General features: G+C 40.1%; 1 protein-coding gene across 1 annotated transcript in view; it reads left to right on the forward strand.

Moving 5' to 3' along the window:
• DNAJC3 (DnaJ heat shock protein family (Hsp40) member C3) overlaps positions 1 to 24,432 on the forward strand; it is a 94,840-nt gene that overhangs the window by 590 nt on the left and 69,818 nt on the right. Inside the window, exon 2 of the mRNA XM_081215001.1 lies at positions 19,214 to 19,324. Within this exon, the coding sequence (XP_081071127.1) occupies positions 19,214 to 19,324 (111 nt within the window). The remainder of the gene's footprint in view (positions 1 to 19,213; positions 19,325 to 24,432) is intronic.

Genomic DNA, 24,432 nt, shown 5'->3' on the forward strand with positions numbered 1-24,432 from the left:
TTGGGCAGTGGTGCTGAGAGGAGGCGGTAAAGGTGGCCCAAGGGGAGGCTTCTTTGGCTTTGGAGTTCCGGGGGGTTGGCGGTGGGGATGATGTCCTGCTGAGTAAGGTGAAGGGAACAGTGTTGAATGTTAAAAGTGAGTAACCATCACTCCGCTCTGCTCTGTCTTGTGTCTAGAAGTTGTTAGGTTGCAGCGTTAAGGAGCCGGTGCAGGCAATCAAGCTCCCGGCGGTCAGGGTACTAAGTTTGTGGCTTTGCAGTTCCCAGCCTGTTGTTGGTTCAGCTTTCCTATTACGAGTTCTCTGGAAGAATGTCCCCGTAAGAAGATACGAATGCTTCAGTTTCACTACGGTCCTACAGTTGGGAATGTTGGCTACTCTAACAGAACAGCAAAAATAGAGGGCTGTCCGTTCTTAGTTGTCAGTTTGAGGAGTACGAGTGAAACCTGCAAGCGCCCCTTGAACTGACGCTCCTAACTTGGTAACCCTGCGAAATATTCGAGTATAATGACATACCACGTGCACTGACCTATTTTCGTCCCCATGAATAGGCTAGTAGTCAGATTAAACATTTTAAAATTGGACTTAATATTAGAGGGAGTGCGGAGCTGAAGTTGGGAATTGTTTATGGTAAAATCCCCTCAAAATTATAAACTTTAAAAAAGGAGGAATACTCTCCAATTTTTAGGTGTCATTTAGTGGCAGTGGTTTTTTTTTTTGGAGGGGGGGTTCCCCTGGAGACCATATATTTTTTGGAACCCCAAAACAAGATATATAGTGTGATAACATTGGGACAAAGAATTTGACAGTGAAATTGGAATGCCTGGACCACTTTAATATAGGTCATGTATTCCAGTTCTTTTGCGTTTTCTGATGTTAACACCCCCTGCCTGGTGAAGTTTAGCATTAATCCCCAGTTGTCATTAATTAATTATGGCCACTAAAGAGAAAGTTGCCTATATTCTGCTTAACATCAATTATTTTTTAAGTTACACAGGTACACACTTTTGAATGATTTGCTTTTTCCACTAGCTTGTAGACCACCTTTTTAGAATCGCTGTTCTGTATATGATTCTGTAGGACTCCTAACACTTCATGTCTCTCCTGTGGTATTTTCCAGAAGAAAAACCTCACCAGAGAGCTTTTCTGTATGGGAGGCATTGGTAACATTTCTCAGAGGGGTGCTAAAGTGCTGTCTTCTTTAGGGTGTTGTCTGTGTAAAGTAGCAGGGACTTGGTACAGGTGGTAGGGAAGAAAGGAAAAAGATCTTACATTTATTGAAGGTCTGTGTGCCAGGCACTGTCCTAGACACCTTTCTGTAAGCTGTCTCTTATTCATGGAGGTATGTGATGTTATTTCTGCTTTACAGATGAGGGAACTGAGGGTCCAAGAGTTTAATTAACTTGGATAAGGTCACATAGCTGTTAACTCTAAGAGCCATAAGTTTAACTCAAGTTATTTGACTCCAAAGTTCATCTTGTGTGTGGGCTGGAAACAGAAGTTAAGTGGTTGACAGCACAATGTGGGCCCAAGCATTTGTAAGTGGTGGCAGCTGAGAAAAATCAGCATTTTTGTTTGTTGGCTTGCCACCAGCAATAATGAACAGGAAGGTGATTTCCTGACATGTTTGATAACAGCGGTTCTCAAGCTTGAGTGTGCATCACCTGGCGAGCTTTTTAAACAGAGTGCTGAAACTTACTCCCCAAATTTTTGATTCAGTAAGTCTAGGTAGGACCTGAAATTTTACATTTCTAAAAAGAAATCACTGGTGAGAATCACTGATGTAATAAATTATATAGCGGAGCTAACTTAGGTATCTGTTATTACATATCTATTATTTTATTTGGTGATGGGGATATGAAGATAAGAAAGAACCTCTGACTTCCATTAGCAAACGGTTAGCTCCAATTTTTCCCAAATAAGTTCTGCCTCTGGGTTCTGTAACCTAAATGTCCTCTGGAGTCATTCAGGACTGTGTGATCCCACTATTAGGCTTAAGGCTTGGGGAGAGAAGAAATAAACGAGAACGGGTGTGAGAAGAGTGAATGAGAAGCAAGAACTTTCATATGTTGGAGGCTGTCGCTAATAATTAGCTTAGCTGGCCTAGTTTTTTCTGATTTAAAATATTCATCTTTTTTTTTTCTAGGCTTTTCTGTTAATGTAATTCAGAGAAAGAAAATATGTGATAGGCTCATGAATTGAAAGGTTAAATCTTTTAGCATCCCTTTTCAAAAAGGCCTTTGAAAGAGGGAAGTCCAAAGCACTAGTTTGGGAATAGAATTTTTGGAGCAGAAAGAAAACTTTAGTATAAGTATCTACTTTAGTATTCTCATATTACAGATAAGGAAGCTATTTTAATTCTCTGCTCATGGTGTGTTCTATTTGGTGATTTAAGTAGGAACACAACCTGGGAACCAAACCTTCTTTTATCTCTTTTTCTTCCTTAACATTCTTTCAGGACTCAATTTTTCTTTATTTCACTGAACTGATCTGACTAAACCGTATATTTTGGACATTGGGAAAAGAATAGTTAGAAATCTCCTGAGTACAAAAGATGGTGATACTTTTTATATGAATCTAACTTACTAAAAGTATGTTTAGTGTTTTCTAGGATTTTCTTGACATTATTTAAATATGAATAGAATAAAGTAGGGAAAACAAAGGACTTTCAGTAATTTATATACAGTAGTCCCACCTTACCTGTGGTTTCGCTTTTCTCGGTTTCAGTTACTTGTGGTCAACCGTGGTCTGAAAATATTAAATGGGAAATTCCAGAAATAAACAATTCGTAAGTTTTAAATTGCGAACTTTTCTGAGTAGCGTGATGAAATCTCGCGCTGTCTCAGGTCATGAATCATCCCGTTGTCCCATGGATCCCGCCTGTTAGTCACTTAGTAGCTATCTGGATTATCAGCGGTATCGCAGGGCTTGTGTTCAGGTAACCCTTATTTTACTTAATAATGGCCCCCAAATGCAAGCCTAGTGATGCTGACAATTCGGAAATTTGGATATGCCAAAGAGAAGCGGTAAAGTGCCTCCTTTAAGTGAAAAAGTGAAAGCCCTTGACTTAGTAAGGAAAGAAAAAAAATTGTATGCTGAGGTTGCTGATATCCATGGTAAGAACGAATCTTCTATCCGTAAAACTGTGAAAAAGGAAAAAGAAATTTGTGCTAGTTTGGCTGTCGCAACTCAGACTGCAAAGGGTGCGGCCACAGTATGCAGTAAGTGCTTAGTTAAGATGGAAAAGGCGTTACATTTGTCCAGTAAGATATTTTGAGAAGAGGGGACCACATTCACATCTTTTATTACAGTGTATTGTTATAATTGTTCTATTTTATTATTGTTATCACTCTCTTACTGTGTTTAATTTATAAATCAAACTTTATCATAGGTGTGTATGTATAGGAAAAAACATAGTGTATATATAGGGTTCGGTACTGTCTGTGGTTTTGGTATCCACTGGGAGTCTTGGAATGTATTCCCTGAGGATAAGGGGGAGATCCTTATAAACGATAAGTATTTTAGCAGATGATCAGATTGCTTCTAGAATTATTTTAAATTCATTTAATGATATAGGCTATAGTTAGCAATAGTGTCCAAGTCCCAATTCACTTGACTAGTTAGCATTGCTAAGTGCCCAGAAATGCAGTTGATTAGATTCTGTGGGATGGGGGGGTCTGGGGGGGGTGGGGGGGTTCTGAGATGGGTGCCCTGTAGTAATTAGGCTTTACTTTCCCATATGAAGTTAATTAATTGTGGTTAAGTTTAATTTCTATTGCCATTAGTGTTCCTTTGGTTATTGTCCAGCTATTAATCTTTGTTTCTATGGAAATAATCATGGGAACCCAATCACCCACTCTTAAGAACAAAAACATCATGTCAACCATAAATTGATTTTTCAAGATCTTTGGAATGCTGCTTTTTAAAAAAAAATTTAATAAGTTTAAAAAGTCTGATGAGTTTATGTTATATGGAGTTCTGGAATATGGAGAAGACTCATTTAATCATTTAGCAGAGGCGTCACCGTAGTCCTTTGGTGAGGTATATGTAGTATAGAACTCTTGGTTTTTGCCTTTGAGTTTACAGCCCACTTGGGGATATAAAACATGCTTTGTGAAGCATCCATGTCCTCTTCCCTACTTTCTCAGTGTAGATTTAGTGGTCCATCTTGTAGTCACTCCACTGAAAACATCCTTTAATTTTCTTGCCCCTGTACTCTTTTGTTTTACTCACTTGGCAAAATTTGAACTGATTAAATCCAACTTGGCCAACTTGTTTTTCAAACCTCACAGCTGAACATGGATGGAGAAAAATGAAGATAACCTTGCTGACTGGTCTCATTTTGAGCATATAATCTCTATTTCACATGCACACTCAGTACTGCTAACATTCCTACAATTCCCTAGTATGTCTATTGAAAATCAGTGTCTCAAGCCTCTTCCTCTTTCCTTAAATCTCCAATTTAAACCCTCCTTTTCTTTCTTCTGTTGCCTCATTCTTTCAGACCTTATCTTTATTGGGAAAATGAAAGCCATCACAGGGCAATTTCCTCTTCTTTCTACCTCTGAATTTACTAGCCTACTTGCATCTCTACCCATTCTGCTAATTTTCTTATATTAATGGCTAAAGCATCCCTATTCCTGGCAAAATCCAATTCCTATACTTACGCCCTGGATTCCATTTCCTCTTGCCTTCTGAAAATATTGCTTCTACAGTTACTGTTTTTCTCCTGTATCATCATTTTCTTCCTCTTTGGGTCATTGACATCAGCACTTCAACATGCTATAGTATTTCCACTATAGTGTTTCCAAAGTTTTGATAGCAGAACTTTAAAGAGTGGCTGGTAGTCGCTACTGCTCTATTCCCATCTTCTGTTCTCTTCTCAACCTAGTACTCCACTAATACTGCAAAGCCTTACTTATCTGACTCCTGTTTACTTATGTCTCTTTTCATCTTAATCTTCTCCATCACTAGGCTCCTGCCACATCAACTTTACTTCCAAATGCCGAGCTCATTTTCTGACTAAGTGTCTTTATTCCTGTTGTTCCTATACTCTGAAGATTTCAGAGAACAGCCAAACGAGCCTTCATGTTTCAGTCCTGACATATTATGTAAGAAGCACGCTCTAGGTCAGTTAATACTCTCCCTTTACCTTTTTGTATTTTCTTCCTAAAACTTAATATTGTCTTGAACTACCTCATTTGTATTTCTTGTCTGTCTGTTCCTCTAGAATACAAGCTTTATGGAAAACACCCTTGTCTCTCTACCTAAAACATGTTGACCTGAAGTAGATGTGCAATAAGTATTTTTAGAATGGATGAGTGAGGTTGACTGTTTCAACTTTTTTTTTGGGGGGGGGGGTAAGGACCATTGCACACTTATTTTCCAAGTTGAAATTCCTTGAACAAGGAGTCCCATCACAACATTTATGCCTTCATAGTTAATTGAAACAAAGACTAATGTGCATTGAAACTGAGCAAACTTGGTTACAGTAGATTTTATTTTCCTAGTTTATCCAGGAAGATTTCGTGCAGGCATTGTTCCCATGTACTTGCTACATAACTACTCAGCCTTTTCTTCCTTTCAGTTTGGCTTTGTATACTAAAACGCTTTTTAGGTTAGAGTAATTGGAAAGAGATGCTTACAAGGTCTAGGGTTTCCAGCGCAGTGTACTTTTATTAAAACTGTTTCGTCATTGGTCCGCACTGACTGTGGAATTGCTAAGATAATGACCTTCTTGCTCTTTCCGTGGCCAGATTCCACTGTTTTCTGTGTTTCTGTCATGAGACTTTTTTCAGACTCTGCCCCATCTTGCTTTGATCTTGGACTTAGATAGGACCTTTTACAGACAGTACTTTTTTTTTTTTTTCCTTGTGTTCCTCTGAAGAATGATCTTAAGGTTCTCCTCCTCCCTGACATTGAAGTGCTCCAACCTGAACAACCACCCTAAACTTGCTTCCGTTCTGCCACCTGGCCTCGGCTGGAGCCTGAGCACCTCTGACCTTTTGTTCTTGCCTTTTTCAGTCTGTTTGCTCCAGTCTTGATTGTGACTCTCAGCACATCATACTTTTAACCCCTCAACTTTATGTTTCTTAAAATTCTTTATATTTTGCTCTCTAAAATATGACAGATTCTAATACTAACTTCAGTGAAAGATTTAGCTACTCCACCTTTTTTCCTGTCCTTCCTGTATATTTTGCTGACCTTTGGTTGATGCTTGTCTATGGAGAAACCTATTGTTTAATTCTGTTCAGGAGATGGCAGGATGTTTGGTTGCCTGATCTCTCAGAATTAGGAGATGGCTTTCATTGTCACTGTCTCCCAGGATGTGGCAATGGAATAAAAAATTATCCATGGCTCAAAATAACACAGTTGAGATATTGCAAAAACAGCCACATGTGCAATTTTTTAGGAAACATATTAGTGTCTTTATGAGTCTTTGGTAGTAGTGTCAGTTTGATTTTTTAATTGTTATTACATATCTTAGCTTCTATTATTCTGATGAACTATACATTTAAGAAGGGATTTAGTTACATTCATTCAGTAAATATTGAGTGTCTGCTTTGTGCAAGGTACTGAACTAGGTGATAAAAAGAAGAAAAGACCGTTCATTCTCTCCGACTTGCTTTTGATCAGGTTTGGGACTATGGGGGTTGTGAGAGGCAGGCAAACTGTGAAGGTCAGCTTATTGAGACTGTGGTATTGCAAAGTGAAGTCATGTACTTGTGAGTGGAGGGATGCACAGTATAGCAGGAGCACAGGAGGAACTTTTCCCACCTTCTCACTGAGGTAGTTAGGGAAAGTTTCACAAAGGAACCAGCATTTGAGGGCAGAATCCTGATGGAGGAGTGGGAATTTTCCAGGTGGGCAAGTGGGGAAGGCCTTTTCATGGAATAGCAAGTTTAAAGGGATGCAGCATAAGAACTAGTATGTTCAGGAAAGTTCAACCAGTTCATTATGTTATTGGAGTATAAAGTAAGAGGTGAAGCAGTGAGGGGTGATAAGGCTGGACCCACATCAAGGGACCTGATCAAGAAGGGTCTTGTTTGCCTTTAGATCTGAAGGGACTTACGTTGAATCTAGCCAGCGACCTGAAAATACTGCAGAATTGTTACTAGGAGTGCATCTTGGGAGGATTGCTCTTGCAGTAGCATGGGCTGGATTTGGAGGAAGGTGAGAGAAGATCCCAGTTAGGAGGCACACCATCTCTTTCGGGGAGAAGGGGGCCTACACAACCGCCACGTACACTATGGCAAGTTCTGTTATGGAAAAGTGACCAAGGTGCACTGGAGGAATAATAATTCTCCCTGGACGATTGAAATTTTTGTAGAGGAAGTGGTATTTACTTATCACATTATTAAATAGAAATTATATTGGGTAAAATTGTAACATAATAAAGATCTGAGTTTTATTTAAAAGGCACAGAGAAATGCTGGATACCCCTTTTAATCATACAAGGCAAGAGAAACTTAGTTTGGAGAGGAGCTCGACCTTTGGGGTGGCAGTATACATAACTTTCTGGAGGGATACCACGTTACTTTATTTGAAGGAATAGTATAAATGAAAGAGTGTAGGTGGATGTTCTGGTGCAACTTATAGAAGAGGTAAAGGTGACCCCAACGTGCATGCACTGCCTTGGTGACCAGGAAAGTGACCCTGTGGCCCTGGGAAGCCAGCCCGAGGCTCAGCTCTCAGTGCCCCTGTCTCCCAGGGTGTGCTTGTAAGAGAGATACTTTGCCATGCCAGATTCGTGGGCCCGCATTTGTGTAGGCTGGTGTCATGGTCCCCCAGTTCTTCGGATTTCATCTGCTCGTTCAGGTAGTGAGTCTCGGTGAAATCACACAAGTGGGTACCATTTGTCAGTGAACAGTTTGTGCCGTTCCAGTAGGGACTGACTCACACTGTTTTCCAAGTGTAACCCGTGTTCTGTTGCGTTCAGCCAGCTTGCTCAGTCGTCCTGGTTTAGTTTCTTGGTATCCTGAAGAGTCTGGGATTCAGCCACCTCGTTGGTTCCGCAGCTTCATCAGTTTCTCAGCGTATTCTCTCTCCTCATGACACTGCTGAAGAACATATTAGGCAGTGTCCTTCACAGCCGCACCATCGGGGTCAAAGCAGCAAGACACGGCCAGGTAGACGGAGGAGGCGTAGAGCTCCAGGTGGGTCTGGTGGTTGATGGGGGCCTCCGAGTCCTGGTGGTCGCTCTGGCACACCCGCGAGGGGGCCTCGGTCATGGTGGCAGGTGGCCGAGGAGGCGCCTCCGGGGTGCCGTGGGGAGGTGCTGCAGCGACGGTTCGACCCAAGCTCTGTCGAGCCCTGTTGAGGCAGGACTCCGCTGTGGCTCTCCGTGAAGAATGTCTGGCTGGGGGCATGTGGACAAAGTACTTCAGGGAACTTGGCACGTGTGTTCTTGGTTCCCACTAGACTTCAGGCTCCGCTTGTGAGGTTGGAAAGGATTGTGGCTAAAATGTTACATTAAAAGATGGGTTCGGTGAGTGAAGCATACAAGGCTTAGTAGCTGTGGAAAGCAAGCGTAGCCTGGTTTATATGGGGAAAAGTTTCCTGAGCTGTGCTGCAAAGAAAGCTAGGCTTTGGAATTGAATCTTATTGTGACAGTTACTGTGAGTCTTCAGGCAGGTTGGGTAACTTCTTTGAGCCTCAGATTCCTCAGTTATAAAAGTATGAAAGATGTTTACTTTCTAGGTTTGTTGTGAAAATTAAGTGAAATAAATATACTGAAAGTATCCACCATATAGTAGGTTCTTAATTTCTTTCTGTGTTACATCTTTCCTGTTAGACATTTTCATGACTGGATAAGGAAAGTACTGTGACTAATGGTTTATCTCGTATCCAAATTTCTTACCTCCTCAAGCAATCTGGAATCTTCTATTCAGTACATTGATCTGATCTCCCCTTTTGAGAAAATGTAAATGGGAGATGTTTGAAATCTTCTTGCTAATTTGAAGACTACGTCCTTTCCCCGACATGTTGAGAACACATAGATAAACCCATCAACTTGCCCTAGTAATTAACTGTTCTTACTGTAACAGGCTGGATCCTTCCATAGCCCACACACAGCATTTTCACCATTCTTATTCCATCCCTAGTTCATTCTCTAGTATCATTTTAACATGGTTTCTGCACACATGTGTCTGCATAAGTGATGCACAATCCTTTATATTTTACACTAGGAACTGTAAATGTTTATGGGTGTAGAGTTTATATTAGAATTTACCTTTAGAAGATCAAAATGAACAATCTTTAATTGTTTTAATTTCCCCACCTCTATCTGTAAATGTTTATGGGTGTAGAGTTTATATTAGAATTTACCTTTAGAAGATCAAAATGAACAATCTTTAATTGTTTTAATTTCCCCACCTCTATCTCTTAAAAAGATTTAAAGTAAAACCTTATTTTGTGAAATTTTCTACATTTACAAAGGTGGGGAATGGTATCATGAATCCCCAAGTACTAATCTCCCAGCTTTAACAATTTTCAACCCATGAGCAATCTTATTTCATCTATACCTGTGGATTATTTTGGAACAATTCACATGACATCATTTCATTCATAAATATTTTAGTATTTATGAAAGATAAGGACTTTTAAATTTTAGAGTCTGTATCATCTATATTCCACGCAGTGTCTGATTATAATGCTATTATCTTTGAACTACAGTTTAATGAAAACGTTTAAGGCAGGGTTATTTTGCTCTTCTTTCCTGACTTATTTGGCTGCTTAATTATAAAATATGTCTCTAGTGTTAACAAATATTCTCTAAAAGTTTTCAACTGCAAGTGATTATTTAATCAGTACCTTGTTAACAAAACACATTCCTCAGTTTACTTTCTTTTTAAGCGCATGAATACATTCTTACTAGAAAAAATTAAACAGTACAGAAGTACATACTATATCTTCTTTTTAAAGCATAAATGAAATCTGAGTATATTTACTGTAATGCAACTTGCTATCCTTGGTTCACACCACCACAGTCCTTTCCATTCTTGCCCGCCTCTAATCTGTTTTCCACACCGCAGCCAAAGTGATCTTTTTAAAATGTAAATCAGATAGTCAGTTCCTTGCTAAAAAGCTATCTAATGACTTCCCTTCGCTCTTAGAATAAAACCCAGATTTCTTACTGTAGCCTGCAAGGCCCAGTGTGATCTATATTGCCTGAATCCTCTATCCTTCTTAACATGCTGGGAGCCTCCTTTTGATTCCTTAAAGTTGAGCTTGGTCCTACCCAAGCCCTTTGAGCTTATTTTCTGCTCCTTGCCTGGTCATGTTCTGGCATGCTGGAGGCTTCTTATCATTCAGGACTGCTCTCCCGCCTTTTATGCTTTAACTCAAACATCTTCTCAGGGAGGACTTATTTGACTATATTAAGTACTCCTCTTCCTTCCCTCTGGCAGAAGTGATCTTGTTTATCCATCTTTTTCTCCACTGCATCCCTACTGCTGGATTAGTCAGTGCATAGACATTTGGTCTGTTTTTTAATGTGTGTGGCGTCCTGTGGATCTGTAAGAATGTCAATTGTATTCATTTTTAGATTTTGTTTTTCTTTTTGCTCCACTAAGTTTGGTTCCTTAATTTTCTTATTTGGTGTTAGTTTCTTATGGATTGATTTTATGATTATCTTTGTTTTTCAGAATTGCTCATTGCTAATCTTTGAATTCTGATTGTGGGCGAAGGCTGATTGCCTGTGTGGAGGCTGAGAAATCCCCAGGGCCCCTTCCTTTTCCTTGTGTCAGAGTTTGGATCCCTCAGAGAACTGCAGCCACCTCCATGGTACATTTCCCCGGAGAGGGTCTTTGGATATGATTTTGCCCACCAATCTAATCCTGTCCTTTTTATGTTTTGAGAATTTTTCCCAAATTTCTGTTTTTTAGGTGGCCCTCTTCTTCTTTAAAAAAATTTTTTTTTCCAGAAAGGTTATGCATTTATCTTTTTAAGTGAATTCTGTCATTTCTAGAATTTGAGCATGTTGGGAGGTAGGCTCATTGTGCTTAGGTGACTGTCTTACTCTAGTCCCCATGAACTACTTTCTTCAAAAAAAATTTTTTTTAATGTAAGGGGTAGTTTTTATCAGCCAGTCTTCTCCTCATTGAAAGGATTTAAATTTAAAAATTTTGTTTTTGGAAAATCTTAAAAATATACCAAAGTAGAGAAAATAGTATCATTTACCACTGTGTACCGTCTGTCACCCAGCTTCAAAAATTACCAACACTGGGTCGCTCCTATTTCATCTATATCTTTATCCTCCTCTCCAAGATTATTTTGAAGTCAGTCCCATTCTTCACATTATGTATTCTGTAAATACTTCAGTATGTGACAGAGACTCCAATGTAATGCTGGAAAATGGCCTCTCTCTTCAGAGTCCATGATTACCTGCAGTCTAGGGAGTTCTCATAAAGCTAAAGCCTGCTGGATTCTCCTCGTTGCTTTTTTGGGAGAGACTGCCTTATTCATTACTGTTATGGCCATGGTCTTACATATAGATTTCAGTAACATTTTTTAAATGAAACATTAATTTCCATAATCTTCGTTATGAGAAGTAGGTTATATTTTTGGATATAGTATGGAATAGGTGGAAAGAGGTGACCCTCACATTCTGAATATAATCAGTTTCTAAATCTATATTGCATAGTGAATTTTCACAGGGCAGGAGCCTATATCTTCATTTTAAGTGGGAAAAATAACAATACTTTCCCAGCCCGCTGAAATCCCCCAACTGATTTCTTCAAATTTTACCCACATGCTCTTAAATAGGTTAGATATTTTCACATTGTTCCCCTAAACAAATAGGGCTGAGCAGGACCCTGAGGTTTTTTTTTTAATTAATTTTATTGAAATATAGTTGACTTAAAATGTGCTAAATTCTGCTGTACAGCACAGTGATTCAGTTATACATACATACATATATATATATACACACACACATACATTCTTCTTCATATTCTTTTAGGGTTTATCACAGGATATTGAATATAGTTCCCTGTGCTATACAGTAGGACCTTTTTATTTATCCATTCTATATATAACAGTTTGCACCTGCTAATCCCAAACTCCCAATCCATTCCTCCCCCCACCCCCTTTTCCCCACTGGCAACCACAAGTCTGTTTTCTGTGTCTGTGACTCTGTTTCTGCTTTGTAGATAAGTTCATTTGTGTCATATTTTAGATTGCACATATAAGTGATATCATATGGTATTTGTCTTTTTCTGACTGACTTCACTTAGTATGATAATCTCTAGGTCCATCCATGTTGCTGCAAATGGCATTATCTCATTCATTTTTATGACAGAGTAGTATTCCATTGTATATATGTACCACATCTTTATCCATTCATCTTTTGATGGACATTCAGTAGCTTGTTTCCGTGTCTTGCCTGTTGTGAATAGTGCTGCTGTGAACAAAGGGGTGCATTTTATCTCTAAATTATAGTTTTAGGGCTCCAAATTTTTGAGACCACCAAGTTAAAGTTTCCTCCTTCCCCCTCTCCCTTTTTCCCTTCCTTGTACAGAGGGCGCCAACAGGCAGCCAAGGTAATAAAACACTATACAGAAACTGCAGACCAGGAATAGGAAAAGCAAGCTGCTTTGTTTAGTAGGGTAAATAGTAAGGTAAAGTGCATTTCATTTGGCTTCTTGCTCTATTCGATGAAATCAGGAATTCACTAGCTTTTGATGACTGAAATAGCAGGCAGTTGCTCAAATAGTTGCTCTGGGTGTCTTCCTGGACTCCTGCTCTTTCTTCACTTGACCTCTGCATCCAGACAGTTGACATAAGTCACAGGTAGTCGTCTTTTTCTTTCTCTTATTTTTCTAAGCAGTGTATTCTTCTCTATTTCCACTGCTACTACTCCACAGTCAGGTCAGCGTCATGTTGCCTGGGTTATTGTAACAGGGAGTTTATTGGTTTCCCTCTTCCCTTCTGGCTGTTTACTGGAATCCTCTAGCAGTGAAAGTGACCCACTCAGAGTGATGAAGCCATGATGGAGAGGAGAGCTGGCTGAAATCCTGGACTTTGAGTTCTCTGAAAGCCGCATTAATCTTGAGCTCTGGGCTTCTAAGTATGATGTTCTTTGTGTTTGGAGTGCTGGTTCCTCTCTTCAGCCTTTTCCCACAGGTCCATCCTCCCCATTTGTTGGTCAGGTTTCAGGGGGACCTCGGGGAGACTGTATCCCCCACCTCACCCCCAGCACTGTCCCGTAGAACTTTCTGTGCTGGTGGCAAATATTCTGTATCTTCCTTGCTGTCCCACACACTAGCCGCTAGCTGTCCAGCATTTACACTGTGACTAGTGAGACTGAGAAGTTGAATTTTAAATTTAATTTTAACTACAGGTGTTAGGCGCCTTCACTTGTGCCCTCACAGCACCCTGTGTGTATTCCTCCCATCCAAACACTTACTGTAGTGTATGTTTTCCCAACATTTTGTTACTAAACATTTTGCAAAGTTGAAACAGTTTGTTTTTTTTTTAAAGAAGATGTTGGGGGTAGGAGTTTATTAATTTATTTTTGCTGTATTGGGTCTTTGTTTCTGTGCGAGGGCTTTCTCTAGTTGTGGCAGGCAGGGACCACTCTTCATCGCAGTGCACGGGCCTCTCACTATCGCGGCCTCTCTTGTTGTGGAGCACCGGCTCCAGACGCGCAGGCTCAGTAGTTGTGGCTCACGGGCCTAGTTGCTCTGCGGCATGTGGGATCTTCCCAGACCAGGGCTCGAACCCATGTCCCTTGCATTAGCAGGCAGATTCTCAACCACTGCACCACCAGGGAAGCCCTGAAACAGTTTTATACTGTCCAGTCCTATACCCGTCACCTAAACTCTACCATTAATGTAATTAGTATACTTGGTTTTTGTTTTCTTTTGGCTGCGTCGTGCAGCATGCGGGATCTTAGTTCCCCGACCAGGGATTGAACCTGTGCCCCCTGCATTGGGAGCGCAGATAGTCTTAACCACCGGACCGCCAGGGAAGTCCAGTATGCTTGTTTTTAACACATATCTATCTGGGCATTTCTCTATCCATTCATTCATTAATCCTTTTTTAAAAAATGTTTTTCAAAATAACATCAATACACAGGTCCCTAAATACTTTAACATGCATATCATCAGTAGTTTTTTTGGGGGATTAAAATTTATATACAATAAAATGTCCACTTTGTCCAAGTATAAATCTGCTGGGCTTTGATAACCGCGTGTGCCTGTGTAACTCTGGCCTCCACCAGGGCTTGAGCGCTCGGCGCCTTGGAGAGCCCCTCCAGCTCCTGCCCGTGCATCCCCCTGCCTTCCTGAGGGGTGACTTCGGATTTTTTTTTCCTGCAGTGTCCCTTTAGCACACTGAAACATGTAGCATCATGTTCCCTGTAAAAGAGAAATGCTTTGGCTGCTTAGTGTCCATACGCACCTTCTACACACATTTGAACTTCCGAACAACAAAAATACTCTATTTCCTACCTAACAAGGTACAGCTCTTCTTATAAGCGAAGAAATTGTCACCTGTACCCTGGTTGGGAAGATACATTTCCACAGTCATTGTCTCTGTTACTGGCTATTACTAATTACTGCTCTTAGTCCATCACTGTCCTGTTCAGTATTCAGTTATATAAAAACGAAATTGTAAAGTTAATTCCAACAGCATATTATAAAATAAAAATGGGAATTAGAGAAAATATGGTTAGTATAGTTGATTCTCCTTATTCATGGTAGTTATTTTCCATATGTCTTTATGAACGTTGAATTAGCAAATATTGAACCATTGTACCTGGGAGGAAATTCAGGGTTAGGATCCTGCAAGGCCTCAGGTCACTACATGTTTGTCAGCAGATCAAAACATAACCTTGTTTTGTGTGTGTTTCTGTTTAAAAATATCTTATTTAATATATATTATTGATCGACTAACATTGAACTCATGGCCAGCAGCATTATCATTCATGTCTGAATGAAGCTTATCTAACAAACGTATTTTCTTTTATTTAATTAAAAAAATTTTTTTTAGTTTTTTGCCCGCTCTGCGTGGCTTGCAGGATCTTAGTTCCCCAACCAGGGGTCGAACCCATGCCCCCTCAATGGAAGCACGAAGTCCTAACCACTGGACCTCTGGGGAATTCCCCAAACGTATTTTCTTTGAAAGGCACAGTACAGTCTCTTGCCCTTAGTAACACTAGGCAGCACTATGCTTGGGGGCCATTTTAAACAGTGAAATAACCAAAAAAAAAAAAAAAAAAAAACAAACCCACAAGAATAAAAAACATGACACTAAATACACTGTAGAAAGGACACTTGCTTATAACATGAGAGCTCACACAGGAAGAAAAAGTATCACCTTGTTTGACTTCAGCTCAGAACTTGCACTTTGAGTGACTCAAGTGTGTCACCATTCTGCACATTCACATGTCCTCAAATGACTGCCAAGGCGCCCTGAATATTAATTTGGGGATTACAGATGAATTGGAGGGGGTTACAAATGAATTTTCAGGAGTGGGCAAATTCTGAGATACAGAATCTGTGAATTGTGAGGATTGACTGCATATACAAATAAACGTGTATAAATAAGCAAAGAGAAAATGTGCAAAGCTACTACAGTCCTGAGTCTGTAATTAGTCATGAGGTCAGAGTTGATATATATGGCATCCTTTGTCAACTTCCTGTTCCATACTTCTCATGCCTTTGGCTGGAACCTCAGCTACTCTGGCTTCTTTACCTGATGGTGTAACCCAAACCTTTGTTCCTGAAGGGTCTGAGTGCTTAACTGTTCTGTTTTTGGTTGCTGTAGTTTTTAATTAACCTTTAGTATTGGGCATGGAAGTACTAACACCCTAGAGAATCCCCTGGGTTCCAGATGTAGCCCTCTTTGCCACTCTTGTGTAGCAGCAAACGCCATTTTTCCTTGATAAGCAACTACTTGCAGCTGGACAGCTAGCTGATGCTTTATCTCAGTTTCGTGCTGCATTAGGTTTGTATCTTGGAGCCAAAACACTCAGTGGCCGCCTTAGTGAATTCTAATTTATAGTTCTTTTTTTTGGATAACATTTAAAATAAATATTATTTACTGTTTAAATAAAATATTTAAAAATATATACAGGATTCTGGGTGAACTAGATTAATAAAATAAATGCACAACATTCAAATGCGTGTGTATCCAACATAAGAGAATTTTCCATGTAACTTAAGTTACAACTGTAAGTACCAGGAAAAATTCAAGATAATTTTTTTTTTTTTTTTGCGGTATGCGGGCCTCTCACTGTTGTGGCCTCTTCCGTTGCGGAGCACAGGCTCCTGATGCGCAGGCCCAGGCCCAGCAGCCATGGCTCATGGGCCCAGCTGCTCCGCGGCATGTGGGATCTTCCCGGGCCGGGGCATGAACCCCTGTCCCCTGCATCGCCAGGCAGACTTTCAACCACTGCGCCACCAGGGAAGCCCTCAAGATAATTTTGACAGAACACTTTTCTCAGTGTAGTATAGTCATCCCTAGGTTTTTGTGGGTTCTATGCTTTTTGTCAGAACTACTCAACTTTGCCATTGTAGCATGAAAGCAGCCTTAGGCAGTGTGTAATGAAGGGATGTGACTGTGTTCCAGTAAAATTTTATTTACAGAAACAGCTTACTGAGCTCTGCTCTCGTAAGTGGGCACACATCAATTAATGAGACCAGATACAGTGTTATATTCCACTCTTCTTGTTCTAACACCTTTAGAATCCATTCCCACATGTGTGCCATGGGTTTCTGCTAGTTTATCAGCAAAGTCTTGCAGTTCTTTTGGTGTGTAAACTATTTTCCTTAGGTCATAGTGTATATACCTGCTAGCGACATCTGGAATGGTTAGGGTGGGTCTGAGTGAGCATCCCCTTTCATGGCATCTGCCCTAAGTAGTTGTCCTAGGAATTGTAAGCAGTGGAAGGCTAGGTTTCTCTGATAGTGGAAGGCAAGCTGCTTCTACTGGTAAAGGAGGCTCAGAGGACTGGGAGGTTTAAGTTAGTCAGTTTCATCCAGGTACAACCAGATGTCTCCATTCTAAGTTTGAGGATCCCATTCTTTACTAATACATGTCCTGAATTTCACAGGAGAAACTTGGCGAGACTCTGAATTCAACTATTGTTTTAATTCAACAGCCCTCAAAATTAAATTTTGTGCCTGATTTTCAGCTAAATCAGCTCTGTGGCTACAAAAAAAAAAAAATAAAAAAAGAGAGAGAGAGATGGTTTCAAGGCTGCCATGGAATCTCTCAGACTGAGTGGAGCTAGGAGTTAGCCCGGAGCTTGTTGTTTCCTCTCTGTAAGCACTCTGGTGTGCTCAAAGGAACCCACCCCACGTCGCAGTCCTTATTTTCATCATTACTGCCATGATGGTCAAGTGCAGCAGCCACTTGGGTTTCCAAGGCATGTGCCTCAGTTAGTACTCATTTTCTGTCAACCACAAATGATATCTTCATTAATTGATTCTACTACCTGCTACAGATTACTAACTTCTTGTTTCTCATTGACAGGGAACTCAGCCCTGCACTCAAGCTCAAGGGCATGACCAAACTAATCCTTAAATCCCATTTTTGTGGCTTTGTCTCTTAGAACCACTCCTAGTACCATTTGTGTATGAAAGTCTGGGTCCCTGCAGGAGACAGAAACCACAGGTGATTTTAAAGGGGGAAGTTTAATATAAAGAATTGTTATGATAGGAGGGTGACCATAATGATGTAGAGAGAACTCTACAGGATAGTCTAGGACTGAGAGACACTCCCCAAGGAAGGGCCAACTTGGAGGGGGACCCTCTCCTCAAGGCTGGGGTTCAGACCTCATCGGAGACAGTATAGTTGCAGGCTAAGGTTGCTGGTAGGAGAGTGCGCTGAGTTGCCGGGGATAGAGCTGGTCCACAGTAGCTGGGGAAGAAACCACCTTCTCAGGTGTAGGTGAGCCCCAGCTGGCGGGCTTGGGTGTGGGGGGGGAGTTGGGGTGCTGCTGTGGGTGTGAAGCCTGGAGTACATGGCGTCCTGCTTGGGAGGGGGTGTGTGACCAAGGCTCCAGGTGGCTGAGGGACTGGATGCCTGGGTGTACGACTAGGCCAGGGCACCACTGGATGTACTCCCCCCCTGCACACCACGCAGCAGGAGCCAGAAGAAAGTAAAGGCAGCAGCGGGGACCAGGAGGTGTCCTTCCTGCAGTGCCCCTTCAGCACCCTTTACTGACAAAGCCTAACACTGTGCTCAGTGTATAGAAGAATGCTTACACACTCTGGTCCATCATTACAGTCAAGAACTGTAGGATGAATTCAGAGCCGAGAGGTGGCACGTTGGTTGAAAATTGGCCTGGTCAGTCGGATCGTATTATTCTACTCACGATTCCTCGCCAGCTCCCGATTTCGCTAAGAGTGAAGCCAAAGCTGTACCTAGTTGGACCCTCTACTACTTTGACCTCATCTTATTTGTTATCTCCCTTGTTGGCTCTGTGGTAGCCATCCTGACCTACCTGCTGTTTCCACGACATACCTGGCATGCTCCTGACCCAGGGCCCTTGCACTAGCTGGCCCTTCTCCTTGGCAAGCTCTTATTCTAGTAGATATCTGCCTGGTGAGTCCTCACTTTCTTCAAGTAGGTCTTTGCTCAAATGTCAACTTCTCAATGAGGCCCTTGACCACCGTATTTAATACTGAAAGCCCCGCCACTCCTGACCCCTCTCACGCAGCTCTACTTTTTACCTACCTTACTTTGTAATTCACTCCTTTCTTATGTCTGTCTCCTGCTACTATAATGTCAGGTGCCATGAGTGATAGAGGTTTTTGTTTTGCTCATTTATCCCAAATATCTAGAACAGTGCCTGGTGCCCTGCAGATGCTCAGTAAGTTCTTGATTATTGTAGTGGACTCTAATATTCGTTGAAGTGAGATTCTAGTTTAACAAAGCAATTCTGATTTTGTTGTTGAACAGCAAATTATAAATATTTTTGCTAGTTACCGCGTTAGGCAGTTTTCCTTGCATTTTGTAGACTGGGTACATTCTTTTGACTAACTAGGTCGATATGGGTATATTTTTGGGTGGCTTCTACTCTGTAAAATGAAGCACTGTTTGTACTTTATTGTTACTTTCTCTAGGTCGCTTTTCAGCTTCTGTGACTTTTCTCATCTAAGTAAATGAAGGAGGCAGACAGCTATTTTTTTAAACATTTTATTCTTTAGAATTAAGTCTTGGTTCATGGAAAGTTAATTTATTATTATTTTTATTTGTTTTTAGGTGCTGAATGTGGAGTAAATGCAGATGTTGAGAAACATCTTGAATTGGGCAAGAAGCTTCTTGCAGCTGGACAGCTAGCTGATGCCTTATCTCAGTTTCATGCTGCAGTAGGTTTGTATCTCAGAACCAAAACACTCAGTGGCCATCTTAGTGAATTCTAGTTTATAACCCTTTTTTGGGATAACATTTAAAATAAATATTATTTATTGTTTAAATAAAATATTTACAGGGTTCTGGGTGAAATAGATTAATAAAAGCACAATATTTGAATACATACGTATCTAACATAAGAAGATTTTCCCACGTAATTGAGACTTACAACTATTAAGTACTAAGAAAAATTCACGATAATTTTGACAGAACACTTTTCTCAATGTATTATAGTCATCCCTAGATATCCTCACAGGATTGGTTCCTGGGCCCCCTCGGAAGCTTAAACCTGTGGCTACTCGAGTCCCTTATATAAAATAGTGTAGTATTTGCATGTAACCTACACACATCCTCCCGTATACTTTAAATCATCTCTAGATTACTTATAATACATAATGTAGTGCAAATACTATGTAAATAGTTGTAAATGTAATGCAAATGCTATGTGAATAGTTGCGCAGCGAATTTTTTCCCGAATATTTTCTATCTGTGGTTGCGGAGCCTGTAGATACAGAGGGCCGACTGTATATATTTTTCTGCCTCCTTAAGCAGATTTCACTGAATACAGTTTTAATTTTCTTGATGATTTGAGATCATTAGTATAATAGTTACTTTGAGGCCCTTGGGGGATCCTGCAGTTCATCTCCTGTTCATTGTTGGTCAGACTCTCTCTACCCCTTAAGCTGTTGCTTTTTTTTATTGCTCACTTATGTCTGTCTGTAGCATCAACTATCTTTGCAGTGTGTAATCTGTTGGGACTGTGAGAAACGAGATGACCAGAGTAAATAGGTTGCGAATGAGGTCTTAGAGGATTTTCTTATGAGTCACTACATAAACTTTTTTGCTAAAGCTTTTTGATATCGATATTCCTCATTCCATTTTTTTTGGCGGTATGCGGGCCTGTCACTGTTGTGGCCTCTCCCGTTGCAGAGCACAGGCTCCGGATGCGCAGGCTCGGCGACCATAGCTCACGGGCCTAGCTGCTCCGTGGCATGTGGGATCTTCCCGGACCGGGGCACGAACCCATGTCCCCTGCATCGGCAGGCAGACTCTCAACCACTGCGCCACCAGGGAAGCCCTCCTCATTCCTTTTTTATTTACTTATATATACTCACCATTATTTGGGATGGTTAAGAGTGACAAGTCAACCTGCAGAGTAATGAGTAGTGTATTTTTAATAAGATATAGTTCTGCTCACCAGAAGAATTATCCTATTGTTGTAACTTACTATATAAGCAGAAAGTAATTAGGTTTTGGTTTGGTGATATTTTTCTTCATGCTTTTTCTTGAACTTAGATTTTTATTACTGATGTTACTAGCTCTCTGGAATAATAGGAAACCTAGATTTTAATCTTGGCTTTGCCACTTGATAATTCTGTGACATTGGTCAAGTTATGTAAGAAAGTGTAGGCTTAAAGAAGTGACCTGCATATTCCCAGCAGTTTCACTCTGCCACCCAAAAAAGGACTTGCTGTGAAGATTAGATGAGAGAAATGTATATAAAGATTTCTTTGAAAATAGGGGACAGGCCTTTCTTACTTTCTGAGATGGCCCACACTCTGTCTGTGGAGTGTGTTTCTCTCTAAATAAATCCACTTCTTACCTATCACTTTGTCTCTCACTGAATTCCTTCTGCCATGAGACATCAAGAACCTGAGCTTCATTAAGTCCTGAAACCAGGAAACCTCCTGACCAGGCCCACCTGTGAATGGCTGCAGGAAGAAAGAAATTAACAAGTCCCTCCGGAGCCTGAACAGAACCAGAACTTGACCCTCTCCTTTTTTAGTATAAAAGAAGCCTGAATTCTAACTCAGGGCAGATGGCTTTTGGACACTAGTTCACCATCTTCTTGGTCTGCTGGCTTTCCGAATAAAGTCGCTGTTCCTTGCCCCCCGCCAAAAAAAAAAAAAGAAGATAGGGGACAGTCACATGTGTAAGGTATATAGAAATACTGTATCTTCGAAAATTAAGACTTTTCTAAAAGCAAATTTACTATGTTAATAGGGTTTTCTTAACTATGTGGAGCTTCTAAGAGGAAGGTTTTTCCATTTCAGTGACTAGCTCACCTTGGAAAGTTGTAGTTAATTGGCACAATTTGCAGTAGTTACTTTTCGCTAGAGACCATATACTGTGTGACCGGGTCATTCCTAAGTCCACACTTTCTCTGGTGATTTGAGTTGTCTTCAGTGCTGCAGCACGGTAATTAACATTTTTTCAGTTATTGTCTTAGATAAAGCATGTCTTAAAAAATAAAAAACTGCTTCTTCCTCGCTACCATGAGAATATTTGCAGAAACATATACCTTCTACTTATTTTATACTTTATTATTTGCGGTACGCGGGCCTCTCACTGTTGTGGTCTCTCCCGTTGTGGAGCACAGGCTCCGGACGCGCAGGCTCAGTGGCCGTGGCTCACGGGCCCAGCCGCTCCGCGGCATGTGGGATCTTCCCGGACCGGGGCACGAACCCGCGTCCCTTGCATCAGCAGGCGGACTCTCAACCACTGCGCCACCAGGGAAGCCCTATTGTTTGCTTTCTTTAATCTCACAAATTAATAAGAACGTTAAGGGCTGTGGCATATTGTTAACGTCGTTTAAAATGACTGCCTGTTGTTTGTTAGCTTCACTGCCATACAAGAATTCTAGAGATGGCTCTTCCCCAAAAATAACCAATAATATATTATTATCTGCACTGAAAGACGTAAATTAGTAAAGCTAAAACATGGTAATTTATTTGTGAAATTCAGTAAAGGGGAAAAGTGAGACGCTGCTAGTGCCTTCAGAATTCAAATAGCAACGTCATTTTGTTCATTGTAGTTTGGCAAGTAACAGTGGTTCTCAAATGGTACACTTACCATAATTTGAGGAAGACCTGTGTAGTTTGAGATATTCATCATTTTAGTTTATGTAAAATAACCATAGAAAATAGAGTTTAAATTGTAGTTGATGGGGGTATACAGTAGGTAGTGATGGGGTGATGTGGTGTCATGGCCTGTTGAGTCTCTTATCAGAAAAGAACTGTAGATCTTCTGTTTCAATTGTCTCATTTACCAAACATCCAATTTAGTATGGCCATGTTTACTGCTTCAGGTAACCCAGTGAGTTAGTGAGAGCCTCTTGCTAACAGTGAATTAGTCCAGGTCTCCTAACTTCTAGACTAATAAGTTATGCAGTTACTCTAGTTACTGCAGTCGATCAAAGAGCTGTGCTACTGTAAAATGTACAATAATTTTTTGTGGTAAAATGTCACCCATATTTTAGTACATTGCTTTAAACTGACTATAAAAAATTCATTAAATGTTTATACTTCCCAACTTCTGAATTTTGTAATGTACTTTATCTCTTTAACTTTTCCTGTGATTAGAAATTGATGTTAGAGTTTGTAATAGAGTTTGGCTAGTGGCATTGGATGCATCAATGACTCATTTTTTATTATAATGTTATAGCTGACATTATTTATGGCTGTGACACCCTTTTCCCATTTTCATTTTTGAAAAATTACTTGGTTACATTTTGAATATTACTTAGGCATGGTATGTTTGATAATTACATTTTTACACAATAAAAGGTTTATGTATGAAAACTCAATAGCAACACAAATAATTGTAGTACAGATCTATTGGTGATTTGGTTTGAAATTTCTTTGCATCTGTTATATAAATATTTTTTGGCAAGAATTTTAAGATTTGGAACTTAAATACCGTTGATCTGTTGGAAACAGTGTGATTTAATGAAGAGTGTTGGTATCACTTCCTAAATAGTCTTCTGAAACAGACGCACCTATTTCACTATTGTGATGTAGTCAGACACAGGTTTTGTTTAGAGATTTGATCATGAGAGAAAACCACGGTACAGGTGTGAGGATGCCCTGCCTCTCATGTCTACAGCATGGTCTTACAGGGATAAAGAGTCCTAGGGTCTGAACTATTTCTTTGGTAGACCTTACAGAGTGTCTTAGGTGTATCTGGCATGAATGAATGTCTAAAGTGGTGGATTAGATGGTGGACATGAATGAAATGATAGGTTTCTCCAATTGCTTGGTAAGATAACTGGTATCACACTTACCATAATCTGGCTAAGTCAAAAAAAAATCCATGGCTTCATTCATTTGGTACTTAAACATATCGTGGTGCTTTCTCATTGCATTTGAACTTTACTTGTGAAATGGGGATGGACATTACTATTCACATTTACAGAAAAGGACACAGAGTATTCTAGTGATCTTCAAAGGTCACATTCCAGTTCAGAAGATTGTGAACTTCTTAAGGAGAAGTACTATCTTATTATTGTTATTACTATTATTATTTTAGTCTCTGGTGGTGCTCAGTAAAAGTTTGAATGAATGCAGGGGTAGAGTTGGGTTCGCTGGGAGCTAGAATGAAAAGTTTTCTGTACCTCTGCAAAGGTGGTGTTCACCCTGCTGCCACCATTTACAGAATCATTCGTAATTGGCTTTCTGATGTTTTTCTCCAGATAGTAGTTGTATTTTCTTTATTAGGGCTAATTTTCTCACATTTGAATTGTCTGATAGTTTTAGGATTACACCTTAAATTCATTTCTCATATTCAAATTTTGAATAAACTAGTATAACAATTTGACTGACATGTTTTCAAATGAAGTCTAGTGTTTGCAGATGTAGGCTTGCATATAATTTAAATAATGAACTGTATCATATTTGGATGGATAATAGGAAAAGTGATTCTTTTCAAGGTTATCAAATCTTGTATTGTGAGAAACTAAGCTTGAGTTTCTTAAACCAATTCTTGTTCAGTTGCTACTTCCTGCATAATGATATAGGAATGGACACTAGTTCTGGGAACTGATGGTATTTTAAGATGAAGAGCCAGGGAAGGCTATTTTGATATTTGCCATTCAAGTGACCTTATACCACTAAGCACATTGATTCTTGGTTCATAGGTTGAACATTGACATCTGATTCCTTATTTTTATAGGTTCAGTGTTATAAATTGGGGTTCCAATCCCATTTCATATCTTAAAAATACCTAAAAACTGAATAGTAAAATAAGTGAAAGTGAGTGCCCCAGAAATACTTTATATAGACATTTTTTAT

This window comes from Mesoplodon bidens (genome assembly GCF_964165515.1).
Source record: "Mesoplodon bidens genome assembly, chromosome: 17".
Lineage (NCBI taxonomy): Eukaryota > Metazoa > Chordata > Mammalia > Artiodactyla > Ziphiidae > Mesoplodon > Mesoplodon bidens.